Source organism: Gavia stellata, chromosome 1 (genome assembly GCF_030936135.1).
Source record: "Gavia stellata isolate bGavSte3 chromosome 1, bGavSte3.hap2, whole genome shotgun sequence".
NCBI lineage: Eukaryota > Metazoa > Chordata > Aves > Gaviiformes > Gaviidae > Gavia > Gavia stellata.
Genome location: NC_082594.1, coordinates 119,664,077 through 119,681,040, shown reverse-complemented (window position 1 = coordinate 119,681,040; position 16,964 = coordinate 119,664,077). Strand labels below are relative to the sequence as shown.

At 40.5% G+C, this 16,964-nt stretch overlaps 1 protein-coding gene across 1 annotated transcript in view; it reads left to right on the top strand.

The window, feature by feature from the left end:
- EPHA3 (EPH receptor A3) overlaps positions 1-16,964 on the top strand; it is a 216,041-nt gene that overhangs the window by 190,658 nt on the left and 8,419 nt on the right. Inside the window, exons 13-14 of the mRNA XM_059819050.1 lie at positions 4,769-4,918; positions 6,848-7,041. Of these exons, the coding sequence (XP_059675033.1) occupies positions 4,769-4,918; positions 6,848-7,041 (344 nt within the window). The remainder of the gene's footprint in view (positions 1-4,768; positions 4,919-6,847; positions 7,042-16,964) is intronic.

The following is a 16,964-nucleotide window of genomic DNA, read 5'->3' as shown; positions in this document are numbered from 1 at the left end:
TCTTTCTACTCAAATTCAGGCAGCTTTTTTGGCTTCATGATGAGCATGCTCTTAAAGGGCAACCATGACAAAAATATATAAAACCTGTATTTATCTTCAGAAAATAATCAGTAAATATATTACCGATAGCTAGTGATGCATGCACATGTAGATTTCTCTTTATAAGCCTGTATCAAATAGATTTGGGCAAACCTTTGTCCTAGGCATATCTATAATGATTTTTCATTTAGCATGTTTGTCTTACATGTTCGGTCCTGATAGTACTAATTTTGAAGGGTAGGAGCCCAGTAATACCAGCCAATAATATTAGAGTTTCAGATTTTCCAGTGGAGGATAAACAGCAGAGATAGCAGTTAAAGAAGATTAAATTGCATGAAAGCCTAATGGACATACAATATATAATTTAAAAAAAAAAAAACAGGAAAACAGGTAGGATTTCTTAGCATTTTCATCATAGCAGTGTAGAGAGCAGGTATCATTTTACTCACTTAAAATATCGGGAGACTGGGGGAAGGGGGTAAAAAACAAGAGTCGAGTAAACAAATAAGTATGGGAGCTTAGTTTTCCCATCTCCACCTCTGTGGTCTAGGAGAAAGTTTTTGGTTCAATTTATGTGGAGGTAAATTATGTAAGATATCTTTGATCCTGGCCAAGGAGATTGCAAAGAATATCCTGATTTCTGGCAAAGCAAAAAATTGAAGAGGTGATATGTGCTCAAATGAGATGTGTATTTCTCAAAAATGATGGAAAGAAGCAAAAAAGGGTTTTTCTAATGCTGAATGATCATGGGTTTGGAATTTCAAAATAGACTTTTTGATGACAGCAAGCCTTATAATTTTCAAAGGTAATAGCAGTAGAAAAACATGCATTTAGTTTGATACAACTCTTCAAATTTTCTTCATATATTGGTGTTTGGACATCTGCTAAAGTGTGAATGTTGCATAATCCTTTGGGTTGAATTGGTTTTGTGTTAAAATGCTTATTTGTCTAAAAAATATTTACCAGAATTTGGTTTTTTTGCTGTTCTTGCTCTTAAATTATTCAAAAAACAAGTCAACAAAGTCCCCTTTTAAATACAAAGAGAAGATTGACATTTTTATGACAAATTGGGGAGCAGAATAGCAAAACCATAGTTTTGCACTCTATTCAGTGGCAGTTGATTTCTTTTATTAGCTATGTTTTAGCACTCCTTATTTTATTCTTGTTTATGGTAATGCTACATGTATCTGTAGGCTTGTCTGGAGTTACAGCTGAGGCTTAGCAAAGAAAATTTATTTCCTTGTCATGGAATCAAGAGTTGATGTACCTTCATTTTTCACCAAAACAAAGCCGGAAAAAGCTTTGTTTCATTGAGTTTTATAATCTTCCTTACCCTCCAATAAAGCAGTCCTAAAATGTTAGGAGACTCATTAATGTAATTTTGTGTAAATGTGTTTCCCTAATTCTATAAACTACTTTTTCCATAAGATTATAAAAGCAAAGACCTTCTATCAAATATGATATTTCCTGCCCTTGCCTAAAGTGGTCATGTTCTAGCCACGAGCACATTTTTCTGTGTGACATCTGGCAATTATTTCTCTAGGGTTCAGCGAGAAGGGCTCCATTTTCATATCTTAACATGAAATTAAAAAAGTGAGCCTGAAGCCACCCACAGAAATTCAGATTTGTTTTAGAGAGTAATATTCTGAAAACACCAGAATGATACTTCTGTGTTTCACAGAGCCAGCCACTATGCTGATGCAAGAAAAACAACATAACTACTCCCTGCCTTGAGGGCTTTCTTACGTGGCAGCTCGTAGGTGTATGTTCTGCCATCCCTCTATTCAAAACGTAGCGGAAGCAATTGCTGGAGAATGAGACCCAGCATGGCTACCTCGCCACAAGCCCACTGATGACACCTAGATCCGTATCGCAGTTTCTTTCGAATCAGACGGCACAGTCTCTTTCCCAGAAGCGCTGATGCCTCCGGGCAGAAGGGGAGGGATCAGCAGAGGTGAGAGAGAGGAGGTTTGGGGCTTGTCTGAGGTGCTGGTGCTACCGTCAGAGGCGGCGAGGATCAACAGTTCCCTCTTTTACGTCTCCACCTGGCCAGGAATTTGAAAGGTTTCATCTCGTGTCGGTCTGGCTTGGTCCCTGCCGGACACACGCGCCCGTGGGAGCGCTGGCAGGGGGATGGAGCTCAGAAGCCCCCACCAGCCATGGGGCATGGCGGTGGCCTCTCGTGCCTGGGCTCCAGCAGCCCCACCAGCTGCACATTCCTTTCCAGATGCGATCCACGCGGTTGGGCTTGATCTGTGAAAGACGTTTGCAGGTTACGTCTCGGGTAGCGTAGAGGCGGTTTTGTCCCGGCAGTTGAGATGGGCTGGGGTGGGTGAGCACCCTGCGGGCAGGTCTGGTTTTGGAGGGCTGGTGTCCTCAGCATGCAGCCCGGGCTTCCCCCCGCCCGCTGCTCTCAGGCACCGTGGCCTTGCAACTGCGCTTTAAGTCTGCTCAGTTTTGTGGGACACTTCTGAGCCTGTGGGACGAGCGGGAGATGTTTGATTTGGAAGCTCTTTCTGTTCGCGGTGGTGGGGTTTTGTTTGTGTAATTTTAAGATATGGCTTTCCCCCGGCATTGACATTCTTTATCGGAAATCAAAGTTCACTCTACTCGTATGCGTAGAAAAAAGGTTGAAAAAGTGAGATTGATTTCTTTATCATCCCCACATCTAAAAGTGTAAGTGGATTTGTTGTGAAAAGACCAGGACACAGGAGAGCTTTCCTTGTTTCTTGGCTGTGCCTTGGACTCACTGAGGGACCCTGGACATTTGTAAAGTGGGTATACTATTGCTTCTCAGTAGGATATGAGAAAATCAAAATCATTTTTATGTTCTCGGTACTGTTATTCAGCAGCACTGGGAATTGTGAATAAACTTACAATGAATAGAAAATACGATGTATTTTTTGTGACTGAAGAACATTATCTTATAGGTTTCCAAGTTTGCGAGAGAGAGACATCAGGCTCTTTAGTCTGGCTTCTGTGATGAAACACTGGTTTCAAATACTGCTATTTGCTTTCCGTGTCCTATTTGTTGGCCCATGAGTAATGTGGGAATTTGGTATTTACCTAATTTTAAGGGTTGTGTGCAAAATGAACGTTTGTCTTCTGGTTAAGGTAGGGAGTCTGCGAAGTAGGATGGGATCCATAAAAACTGTATGCCAAGACAGATTCCCTCTCTGACCTTTGCCAAGCCTCTAAGACATATCTAGTGACATTTTACAGGTCTAAACTGCAGCCTGAGTAAAGCCTACCTGTGTTGGTTATATTTAATCTAATTTGTGCAATATTAACCATGAGATTACAGATACTTAGGCTCCAGCATGAGCTGTATTTAGGCTTCTAATTAACACTAATGTCCACATTTCTATTGATAACCAAGCTAGTTAATCTAAAGCTGATGAGCGTATGGCTACCCTCCCTGCAGGTACACTTTATGGAAGTATAGGCAAAGCATTAATATCTTTACATTTTATTTCTTGCTGGTTAGTCAGCGGAAATAAGATCATCCCCCTTCCCATACAGGTTATTGTGAGGATAGGTGTATGATCAGACTGTAGCATAATGGGAGTTGCAGAGGTACCTCAAATAGCTAGTCTGGCGTGAAGTCTTCAGAACGTATCCCTGTACACGTTGTGCATCCCCGGAACTGGAAATTACTTTCATCTCTCACAGTTTTCTCTATTCAAATATATTCACTCCAGAATTACCTTAAGTAACAAGTTTTGCACTGCTGTCTTTTAGGACTTACTTTTCTCATGTGTGACTCGCAAATCAGAGTCTTAAAAACCTCTGTCAAAGCTGGCACCATTGGAAATTGTCTCTTTCCTCTAATTCTCATATTGCAGAAACTCAGCCTGAGGCTGCTTGTGTGCATTTTACTAATTTGACCTATGGCATCAAATGGTGGCCATAATAAGAGAGAGATGTTCCCTTAACTACAACATTAGTTGTGATGGTAGCTTTAATTATTTTCAAGTTTACATCATTTAATGATGGCTTGCTTCTCTTGTGACTGTAAAAAATGTTTAAGACCGCTTCCCCAGATGACATTTTTGCACTCTCCCCTCTGCACACATGACCCCATCAGAATCTGTCTTTCTATGACTGTCTCTGACAGCTTTGGAATGGGAAATTTGTGCATATGGTCACAGTCACTGCCTTGTGCAACTGGAGTCATGGCGTTAGTGAAACAGAGCAACATCATGGCCCCTCATTTTCCTTGAATGCCCTAGAAAACATGGGGTGAAAACACTAACAGGGAATTCACTTGAAATGCCTTTCAAATAGCCCTCTTGTGCTGTGCAAAGGGGTCTAGGATGTAAGCAATGACCTCGTACCAGCTTTTTCATCCTTAATGCTGTATGATTGTCTTGCCAGTTTCCAAACATTTTATAACTGAAAATCAACCATACTTAACATTTATTTATAATATATGTGCATGTTATGCTACACATAAATATATATGTGTGCATATACGTGTATATATATGTACATGCATACAATATGTATACTATATAGCTATAGCTTCATTAGATTTTGCACTGTAATGTATTTTACTTTGTATAGTGTACAAGATGCTTTCAGGACAAAATAGCATTTTCCAGCTTACGCTGTTTTTTACACCAATATAATGATAACTGAGAATCTCAGAGATAAAATAATCCATCATGCAAAATTATATCCATCGTATTACGGTCAAATGGACTGGTTTGTTTTGTTTTGTTCCTAGGGGGGCAAGATTCCTATCCGATGGACATCACCAGAAGCCATTGCGTATCGGAAGTTCACATCAGCCAGTGATGCATGGAGCTATGGGATTGTTCTCTGGGAGGTGATGTCATATGGAGAAAGACCATACTGGGAGATGTCCAACCAGGATGTGAGTATATTGTTATCTGAGTTATGTTCTCAAATAAAGGATCAAGCTGTGAAAGGAAGTGAAGCATAATGAAACCAGGTGGCTCTGAGTTTTTGACGTTGACATTGAATAAGATGTAGAAATTAAAATCTCCAAATCTCCCTGGTCAAGTAAAAGTTCTAATGAACTTAACAAAAAGCCAACGTCTTTACAGCAGGGTATTTTGGACCTCTGAAGGAACATATTAGAGAATTTTGTCATGCTGGTGGTTTTCTGTTGGATGATTCAAACAATTCCACTGCAGTGAGGTCATTGCCTTTAACATTCCTTGGCTTATTGTTAGAAAACCCTCCTAAATTTCTGTTGATCCCCTTTGGTTCCACTTGTATAATATTCTGTAGAAGTTTTCTGTAAACGTCAAATACTCAGAATAAATTGCTCTTGGAGCTTGTGAAAAAGAGAAGCAAAGCATTTCTACTAAGAGTTTAATGAAACCAAAATACTTCTGGAAGTAATCAACGGATAAAATAGAGAAGTAGAGTGATCTGATTAGAAGACTTCCAATACAGGCTTCTTTGCAACATTAGTAAACTCTCCAAGCCTGCAATCCAAATGATTAACGAATCTCTCCCAGTATTTTTGTAAGAAGCATAACATTTCCCCAAATAAGATTTTTATTATATCTATTTTGGGTTCTTCTTCTGTTGTCTTATTAATCCTAGATTTATTCCACAGGAGTTACTTATGAACTGAATTTTCTGAAGTACAGTCACTAACACAAATAGATTTTCCAAGGGGTTGGTATATATTGTGAGTAGTACTAAATTAAAAAGTCAGTAACAGAGTTGTAGTCAGACATTCTGTATACTACTTTATGTTAAACAAGGAAAAAGGGAAGAAAACTTCCTTTCAAATGAGCACCTCTGGAACCCAAGGCTCTGCAGAAAACTATGTATGTCTTTTAATTAGTCATGGACGTTTTTTCTATTGTTTGTGGCGATTAATCTATCATGTTATGATATACTAGTGGAATGCCTTTAATAATATCACATTAAAATCAGAAACAGAATGACTAGCCTATTTTATGCGCCTCTGCTTCATGGCTGCTTAAACCATGGACTGTTTTCCTATCCCTGTTCCGACTCAATAGTTTTTCCTGCTTTTGAATTACATGATCCAGGTAAAAAGGAAAGATGAACAGAATATGGCTTTATCATTTTCTCCTCAGAACACATTGGGTTTTTTATTCATGGTGCAACAGATACTGTAGGACTGATCAAGAGGTGTTAATACTCTGGTGAAAAGGTTGTGTTAAAAAGCTTCATAACAGTGTAAATTCTGGGCTAATTTTTTTTTGGTCAGTCTAGACAAATGATAGACAGTCTAGACAAATGATAAAAGAATTGGGCCTGCACTGCCTAGTAGGAAGTGTAAAGTTATCCTTGTGTTAAGTTTTAAAAACATTTTCTGGCCCTCTGAGATTGTCCACAAGACCTTCTATCTGTCAGTTCAGGATGTCCCGTGAGAGTGTAGGTTGGTTTTCTGCCAAGTGCAGTGTCCACTGGAGAGTGTGGAAAGCATGTGTTGCTAAGGGTGATCAGACGAGAGATATTCAAGACCTTTTGAAGTTTGGAACAGTTAAGCAAGCACCTTACTAGCTGTAGCTTTTGTTTATGGATTTAGTTCAATCAAGTGTGTGTTTTGGAGATCTTTTCTAGACTCTCACCTTCCTCAAAGTCACATAGTGTATCTTAAGTCCCCTTTCTGTATGCCTAATTTACTGCCTGGTTTACTTTGCAGATAAACCAGAGGCATTGCATGACAAGACAATTAGTGAATAAACACATTTGTTTAAACACAGAATGTCCATGTTAATGTGGTTCACAGAGCTGATAAAAACAAGTTGATTGAAGTGCCTTTAAGTTTTCAAAAACTTTTATCCTTGTGCAGGTGATTAAGGCTGTTGATGAAGGGTACCGCTTGCCACCTCCTATGGACTGCCCAGCTGCCTTGTATCAGCTGATGCTGGACTGTTGGCAGAAAGACAGAAACAACAGACCCAAGTTTGAGCAGATTGTCAGCATCCTGGATAAGCTGATCCGCAATCCCAGCAGTCTGAAAATAATCACCAATGCGGCGGCAAGGTGACATATTAGATCTTACATTGCACATAAATAAATGTCTTTGATTTCTTCGTCTTCCATAATTAGAATTTGTTTACTTCGTTCACCTGCTTCTTCAACTTTTAAGCGTAGCTGTTTTCAATCTTGAAGGCTAGAGAAAGCTTCCTGACTATCCCTTTGGGAGAAACATTTTAATATTATTATTTTTTTTATTGTTGCTGTTACTTTTATTAATTATTTGCTATTATTTATTCAAATTGTGAAAAGCTGTTGTGTTAGGGTTATGAAACCCATTGTGAGATTGAGCAGAGGTTTGGGAGAAAAACACAGATAGCAGATTTGGCCATCATGTAATCTTCCTTTTCCTTCTGACCTTATGTGGTGTTTTAAGTGCTTAGTGTTTCATAGGTTACAGCTAGGCATGTTCCTAAGTATCTTTCTGAATTGGATCCAAACACATATCCTACAGTCTTACGCTCTGCTCTGACAAGTCACTTTAATCATATGAACAATCGTTCTGCTTTCAGCAGGACTCACAAATTTAAAAATGCACTAATGTTCCCTGTTAGATGACTGCCTTAACTAGGAATTCATTTCCAACCTGTGCAATATTCCTAATTGCATTAAAAACATTCATTTATAATTCTGGTTATTCAACGCGCTCTGGAACTTCACTATGATGAGATAAGAATTATCTCATTGAGAGAGAGTAACTGGAGAGTGTGTTGACACCTAAGGACATAATGAGAATGTGGTGAAATAAGAGGTTTGGTTAAGTCGGGTTTAAGTTAATCCGTTTATATAATGCACAACATCTCACTCTCATACTGAAGTGATCTGAAAAGATGTAAGGTTACTTTGGGCGTGAACGCTAAAGCAAAATCCTCTGTCTGGAAAGTCAGGGAGAAATGCACTCTGCTGCTTCAGACCCAGGTCTTGGAGAGTGTTTCAGTGGGCAAGAGACCAGAGTCTGACATGAGGCAAGCTTCAAAAAGGAACGCAGCAAAACATTCCTCTCAGACCTTTACCTGTAACGCAGCACACTTCTCACCTTAGCAATCGAATGGGAAGGCACAGGAGGGAAATGGAGCTCAGGAGCGGGAAGAACCACATTGATACTGCAGCCTGCTGTGCGGGTGACGTGGACCTTGCTTCCTTTTCCCTGGCGCCTGGCATCGTGTTGCATCCTGAGCTAGAGGCTGACCATCCTAATTACCTCCTACGGCCACTCCAGAGACGTGAAAAAGAAAGCAGAGATGGGAGGAGGAAGGCAGCCATACTAATGGGATTTGCTTTTAAAAGTATATAATGAGAGAATACTGCCTGCATGGTAATTATGTTTCAGTAATGTAATTGGTGAGCATTTAATACATAGTAAACCAACAAGCAATTATTTCTGTTACCTGCCAGGTAACAAAAAACAATACAACCCCACCCCCCTACCCCCACCCCACCCCCCAAAAAAAAAAAAAATATTGGAAAAAACCCCAAACTGTTTAAACACTATTTTCTCAGTCAAGCATGTTTCTTTGGAACATCTTGTACCCCCATTTGGCAAATGATTAGTGAAAATAATTATTTTGTAGGGATATACTGAAGCAATCTGCTGAATAGGGGAGATGGGAATCATGACTATCGTGTTTTGGTTTGGGGATTTGATTGCAGAAACCAATGCTGAATGTTTTGCATTCCAAACAGAAACAAAATGTTCCCTGTTTACTGTCCTTCCAATTAGGGGGTTGAACCACAGCAGAGCTGAAAACAGTGTTGAACCATCACTTCCAGTTTACCTGTTCATAGCCAGTAAAAGCTGATATCCTCTAATGGAGACCAAATTCAGTCCGAGTACTGCTTGCATCTGCTGGGAGCTGCGCAGGAGCACCCAAGTGCAGTATTGCTTTCTCCCATCTCTCTCTTGCTCTCTTTGCTCCTATTTCATTATATGCTTTACTGGGGCGGGCAGCAGAAGCTGCACATCGGTACCACGATGCCGTGCTCTCTGCTTATGGCACAGCCTGGGGAAGGAAGGAGGCTGCTAACACGGTGGGGGACTTCTCACAGATGCTTTAGGTGAGCTCTCAATAAAATGCTCCTCATGGCAGGCTGCTGCTTTGGCTTTGATGTGGAGCACATTTCTGAAGAGGGGAGTGTCAAAGGTGATTTTTATTCCCTCCGTCCCAATTACCGTTCTGCTGCTACACCCTTGCATTCCCAAGCAGTTCAGTCTCTCTCCCTCTCTGCAGCTCCTCACTCCCTGGTGACAGATGGGGGGCTGTGGGGTCCGGGTGGTGGGCACACCGGCATGGGTGAGCCCAAGCCCTTCCCCTCTGGGAAGGCATTTGTTGCAGTTCAGGGAACGTGTGATCCGTGATCTCTCCATCTCACCCTGTCGGTGTCCGCAGAGCAACCCAGGCTGTCCTTAACCTTGAGTACGACCAGGAATTAGGTATGACAACATAAGGGGTGCTGGGCAGTCTTATACAGATTTGGAAATCTGTGATCACCCCCGTGTAACCGTTGCCAAACTAAGTAATCTCAAACCTCAGACCTGGCTGACAAGCTGCAGCCAGCTCCACACGCTCTTCGTGTCCTGCAGAGAGGCACTGCTGGCAGGTAAGGTGCGCTCCTTCTGCGGCGGGAGCCGGTGGTGCTGCTGGCCAGGGACTGAGCACTGGAGGTCCGGCATCGCTTTCTGACAGACTGACAGAGAAAAATGAGAAGCCAGATTTAAAGTGGGTTTGGGTCTTGCTGTAGCCTTATGTGCAGAAATATGTAACTGGTACGAAAGGGCAGTGAGTCAGGGCAGCTCCTCGAGGAGAGGCGCAGCCGGATCCCTGCCGGTATCCTTGTACTGACAGGCATCCCTGCAGAGGTAAAGCACTCTGCGACTCAGCCCCAAGGGCTTGGGGGGGTTACATTGGCTGAAATGGCTGCTCTTAGTTGTTACTTGAGGCTGTAGTACTCCTGCAGCACCTCTCCCCGTACCTGTAATAAGCAATTAATCTAAATTACAGAGGTCCCAGCTCTCTTTTACTCATGTCTGTGGTGCTACTGGAAGAATGCTAAAGCCTTATGCCCACCATATGCTCATAGGTGTTCAGAATATACTTGCTCAGGAAAGATGTTTAACCTGACCATGTCTGTTGCAGATGCAAAGCCTGCCTCTTCTTACAGATTTTAGAGCTGATGTTTGTTTAAAATAGTCACAGCCCTGTTGTATCCTATTTAAAAGCACATTGCTGGAGGTGCGTAGGATATCCCTGTCCTCTATGTTACTGTTAACTGACTTCAACTGAAGGATGTGCTTGACTGTACGTCTGATTCCAGGCCATAGCCCAGACATATTTTACACTAATACCTCATAGGAATACAGGAGAGGAGTCAAAGCCTTCAATTCTGTATTTCCTTTTCAGTTTTCTATCCCTTCTGGCCAATCCATGGCATCTAATAATTTCTTGATACCCGAGGGGATGTTTTTATCCTTATTGATCGTCTCTTCACAGACCGTTCTACGTGCTTGTGAACCTCACGTCAAGAAAAGCTTTTTGTAACCTCGGCACAGCAAACGTTTCATTATACCTTTCCTGGTGTTGTGTTTCATCTCAAATACACATGAAAATTCCTTTCCTATTCCTTGTAAAGTAGAGAGTATGGCTGATTTCTTTCTTGCCTGTCAAAATTCCCTTTTTAATCAGCTGGGCACCTTGAGCTTTTGCTAACGAGAGCAGCACTGGTTATGGACACCTGGGTGTTTTGTGTCCTTTAGGCTGCCTGAAGTTATCTAGCTCTGGAAAGGACTGTAGGAACAGAACTCCGTACACAAAAAGTTGTAAAAGTCATGCAGTTTTCTAAAGCACAACCTCATGATATTTTTATTTGATTTATGTCTTGCTGTTCTTTCCTGTTTTCTGAGCATTATGTTCATTTTTATAACAGAGACCTTAGATTGTTTGGATATCTTTAGGGTGGAAGTGAGTTCATAGTTCTTCCAGTTTTGATCGGGTTCATTATTTTTCTTCTTGAGCTTATTATTTTTTAGTCCACTGTGTATTACTTCACATTTGTGAACATTTCATGCAGATACAAAGCAGATGGAAAGTTTTCTAAACTTGAGTAGGAGAGACAGAATCACTTCACCCACCTGCTAACCAGTTGGTGAGGCTGTGGTCTGAAAGGGCTTATTAGTTGTTGTTTCATTTGTGGGGGAAAAAAAAAATGCAAGCCAAAAGTCACACAACTGGAAATACTTTGTATACACTACAAATCTTAAATGGACTCATAACACTTCATTTTCTTTATCTGTGTTTTCTTTCCCCCACTTATTTATATTTTGGGGGGGGGTGTTGTTCATATTTCTGATTCTGATCTGTTATGTATATGATGGATCTCTAGAGTTACAATGTATATTATCATTTTATGTATATGAATCTTACTCTTACACAGCCATTTGAAAAAAATATATTTAAAACATAGGGTGTAATTAGAAATATATATAAAGCATTTCTGCAACCCAAAGTGAATTACACTGTTGGAGGATAGTGTGACCTTGAGATGTAAGGGCTCTGATACAGGGTGCAGGCAACCTGAGTAATATGACAGCTTTCCTATAGGTGCTGTGCGTGTTCACATCTGTGATGTAGCTGCGACTAAAGTTAGTCAGTCTTCATGGACCGGCTATGAAACAGGAATAACTGAGTTAATCCACAGCCTCTGCCAAGAAAAAGCATTTGAAAAAAATTTGAAAAGTGTTTCTAATTCCGACACATGATTTTTAGAAGTTCTGAATTTCTGCCAGGTCTGTGATTGATTTCAAAATTGGGAAGGAATCCACACAGACAAATAAACTGCTTCTGTATTTGCTTTTGTTTCTATATAACTTTTTGGTAAAGTGAAAGTCAGTGTCAAGTATTGCTGCTGTTGTTTCTTTATACTGCAAACATATTCAGGAGAGGAGGAAAGAATTATATTGCAAATAAGGGGAGAAAACCACTTGAGAATTCAGGATATTTCTTTATTAAGTGGTCTGTAGCAATTTTTTGTTTGTTTGTTTCTAGCTGTATTAGTAGCTATATCTAAGTGCAAGAATGGCAAGAATTTGTCTCATATATTGAATGCAGAAAATAAACAGCTGATAGTCTTCCTTGTGAGGACTTTTGTTAGTTTCTTTGGGTCTTCACAGAAAATGCCGCTTAATTTGCATTGCAAATCGAGAGGAGGATCTCAGAGGAAGGAGATTTTAATGAGAAATTTATCCTTCAGTATCTTTATTCTCAGTTCATATCTAGCCTAAGCATCTAACACGGAAAGTCATTATCACGTCTTACTGCTTACGGGGAGTTCTGTAAAATTATCTGGTGATTTTTGTCCACTTGTTAATAAGAGGCCGGTAGTGTGGTTTGAAACACGTTTGTGAAACAGTTTTCAGTTTGGAAACGCAGCTATCAAATATTTTGCAAAATCAGTCGGTCCTCATTTCATTTTGGAAAATGTCAAAACCACCCATTTCACAGGCAGCTGTCTTACTGGGACTTTCTAAGTGATTGTTTTGTTTAGCTAACTTTTCTGTCTCTCTGAAAATTTACATTACCTTCCTCACAGGAGGATTAATTAGCAAGTTTGCCCCAAATCTTTGAAGATGAAGGTGTTACTTACAGGCTAGCCAGTAATTGTTAATAGCATTCAGCATCTGTTTCTTCTGGCATGGAGCTGCCTTTAGTATGAAATACATGGAAGAGACGGAGCGTGTTCAGCAAAGGCAGTAAGGTTCAGTAAAGCCATTTGATTTCATACACAGAGGCAGGACGCAAGGCTGGCTCTCTTGCACTTTATAGACTCCCCCCTTTGCTCTCCAAGCACTGCTTGTAGCATCAGCCAGCCAAACTGCTTTCCAGTCGGTCCTTGGGTTTAAGACACTTCCAAAGGATTAAAAATCTGATTCTGTGTTCTTGCATATACAAGGTTCTGAAGCAAAGTTTTATTTTGTAATTTCAGATAGTCATTTTAGTCTATTAGTCTGCTCTGGATAACGCGATAAATGTTACGTGTTGCAAAATGTAGAATTTCTGAATAGACGTACAAAGTGAAAAGCTGATTCAAAATAGGGAAACCAAACCAGATTTTTAAAGAAATAATGCTGCTTACCAAAATAAAAAGACATTTAAAATTATATTTATGCTAATCTCAAAATGAAGACCATTATGCATGTTAACTATGCACCTTTTCTGTGCGTAAAACTTAAACAAGATTTAAACCCAAATTTCTTTTTTCCAGAATGAGGTACTTCATCGAGCTCAGTCAAGTAATTCTTGATTTACAATAATGAATCTGCAGCTAGAACATATTCTTTGTGTTTATGAATGACAATTAAGGTACATGGATAAAACCTCTTAAGATTTTATTGAAGGCTCTGGAACTGATGTTTACAAAATGTACTGTTGCCTCCCTGGGACTCCACTTAGAGGCCTCAGCCTGTATATCACATACTATTACACAAATTTCATATCTGCCATTAATTTCCAAGTTCCAATTCTGTGATAAGGGGAGGTTTCATCTGTAAACAGTTATGTGATTATTTTTTTAATCCCAAAAAAACCCATTTTTTGGTAATTCATGACACTATGTAACTGTATTAAAAAAAAAAAACCAACAAAAAATGCATTATTTCTGGATTGTACTGCAGCATCGTTGGTAGATCTGGTTTCAGATCTCTTTTATGTGCTAGAATTTCTCCATTTAAATATGAATTCTGCAGGTATTGTTATATCTAAGGCTAGAAAAACAAGAAAGCCACTTATTTTCAGAAAAAGCATAGTTGAAATTCTTTTACTATAGTCCAGGAAATTTAAGGGGTCAGGGTCGGTTACTCTTCCTGAAGAAAATAGGAAAGTGTTTGAAAATGTGTATGAATAATTCCTCATACATTCTTTCATGTGTTATCAAGTTGTTTACAGCCCTATCCTGACTTTCTTGAATTTGTTGTGTTGTTGGAATTACTCACTGGAGTAATTTCCTTGAGCAGTTTTTGGACGACCTGTTATTTGCGCGTAGTTGATTGCAAGTGTTCGGGGTGAAACATGTGCTTTGCTGTCCATCATTGTGGCGCTCCCACTGGTGTCAAGCGTAATGTTTGCTCTCGAACGTCCAGAGGCATCATTTGCAATTTAAAATTTGGATTTTGCTTCTCACAGTTTGTTTCCACTTAAAATCTGATGATTGGGTGGAAACTCTCTGGTATGCTAGCTTAGTAGGATATTTATGAAAATTAAACTCAATAGGAGCAGTGAATGGGTCAAATAAGAAATTCAGACTGCTCCACTATGCAGAATAATTCAAGCCCGGTTTTTACAATAATATTTGCAACGAAACGATTATTTGTGTTGGCGGAACATGTTGTTGAAAAGTCCCCTTTTTTGCCATTCAGGTCAGAAGGCTTCAGATGCTTGACTTGTATTGCTGACCTGCCGTAATATTGCTTGTTTGCTTCTCCCTGTTAGGAACTTTCAGGCTGGAGGGCTGAAGGAAGGAGATTTCAGTTTTACTTGGCGGCTTTCAGAGAGGGCTTACGCTTCGTGGCTGTCCAGGCGTTAACAGCAGGGTCTGGGTTTGGCCAAACACTGCGTGATGCAAGCCTACGTGTGAATTTTTAGCGTGTTCAAAACCCAGCAACAATATAATCCATGTCCTAAAATGGACTGCTCGCTCTAAAAGAATTCGAGTAATGTAAGCCTACAACGCTAGCCCTCTTTCTGAAGTCTGTTGAACATAAAATAGTGAATATATAGAGGGGGGGAATCTTAACTACAAATCACACAGGAGAAGGGAAGATTACAGTAAATTATACTCCTTGGTGTCTAATCATAGTTTGGGGTCCATGGGGAATCCAGGAGTTACGCTGAGGAGCTTTTTAGGGCCTTTAGTTAGTTAGCATACTAGAGACAGAAAAGCCCTGTTTTCACCTGAATTTTCCCAGCAGTCATTAATACCGTGCCTGAGGCAGACACGCATCGACCACTGCTCCTTCAAAGTTAAAAGTTGCTGGGGCTCGCTGTTAACAGAGACAGTAAAACATCTATTTGCACTTTCCCACCTCTAATTTGACTCTGCTGGTGAAACTCAGGCAAGACTTCCCAGCAGACGGAGTCGGGTTCTGTGTAATTTAAACAGTAAATGCAGCCAGACCAGCGGGTGCCCTGGTCCTGAGCGTTTGCTGTTTACTGGGATTCCGAGGGATTTTGTTCTGCTGTTGTCAGCTCCATGTGCTGGATTTACAACGTGAAGCCCTCATTAGCGCTAACGGTAATTCTGCGCTGGAAAAAGACACTGCACGGAGCCGCTGCCTGATGCCGCGAATGCTGTAGCGAAAGTCTGTAGAAATTCCTAGTGCAGCCAAATGTGAGATATAAGGGCAAGTCGTACACAGCAAATGGTAGATGCAAAGAGCCAGAAAAGCATTTTAAAAGCTCTCTGAGGCATTTTTCTCTCCCTCTTTTAAAGAGCCTATAGACTGTCCTAACAATAATGACTGGTTATCGTTAAGGGTCTGTCTCTGGGCCAGCTACGAATCCCAGGAAATGGCCATGTGACGTTGCTTCTGCGGCTTGAAAGCACAGCTTAAGCTGTATTATGAGAAAAAGAAAACCATTTCACCAACGTGCTGGTATTTTTTGCCTTCAGTGGTTTTGGCGGGGGGGAGAAGTAAATTGAGGAGCATTGATACACCCAGGCGTATGATTTATTACCCCACCAGGATTCTGAAAATATAAGCCCCTTGAAAAGCATGTTCTGAGGGGCAGCTGAAGGAGTAGGGAAGACCGACCTACGGGGCAGCTGAAATTTTATTTGATCATTATCCTAGAGGAAGCTGTGGTAATTTTCTTGCCAACAGACAACATGGAGCTAGAAAATAAAAAGGCCAGGGTGACATTTAGAGAGATGTATCATTTTGCAGCAGGCCATCAGCCTCACCTACGTTCTTGTCCCTGTGGTTACTTGTATTACCCCTCTTCACTTCTCCAGCTCTCTTTTGACTTCAAAGAGCAGTCACAACCTGCTTATTCTGAGAGTGTGCAAGCGTGATGTGAAGCCCCTTGGGAAAAGCAAATGTGCCACCCTAAGAGGTGAACTGTATTTTAGGGACTAAGTTACAAATTTTGCTAAGGGTACCTTAAAAATGGGCATGAAGAGGTGGAACTCCAAAGATTCTTGTCTTTAAGGTCCATGGATAATCAAGTAAACACAATGACTCTACTTCTCCTCAGCATGTCATTTATTTACTAGTCTCCTATTGATACACATGTATACTTACGATTCTGCTTGCTGTAGAAGATAAAACTAAAATTTGCTTTCTATGCCAGCTGTTGGTTTTGGTTTTGGGGTTTTTTTTCCTTGAAATAGGAGATATCCTTCTTGTTAGACCTGAATTCTATGCTTTAGCTTGCCATAATCATAAAGCACATAGGATTTGTGTTCAAACCAGGCCTGGCTCCCTCCTAGGGAGCAATTTCACTTTACAAAATCGGCTTACAATTACCTAAAATTTGCCACAGGAAATTACTTTATGTTTTTTAAATGCTTTCCCCTTTAAGAGAAACTGACTGTGGAAGGGGAGGTCCAGATTTAAAACTGAAGGTTGGTTGTGTTGTTGGGAGGAAGGGATGGAAAGAGAGAGGCTACTGCAATACGAAGTCTGGGATCATGTATGCACAACTCCTCTGTGTATTTGCAGAATACCATCCTTCATGCAGAAGAAGTGACAGGACATTTTCCTTTCATTTGTCTCAGTTCCTGGATTTCACAAGTTAATGTATCCCTTTCTCACCAGGCAGCAGCCAAACAGAGATGACATTTCCATGCCATATTGGGAAGGGTTCTAATGATGTTTTCTGTGGTCTTTGTCGTTACTATATGGTGCAGCAAAACTTCCCCTGTGTTGTGACAAAAAGCTG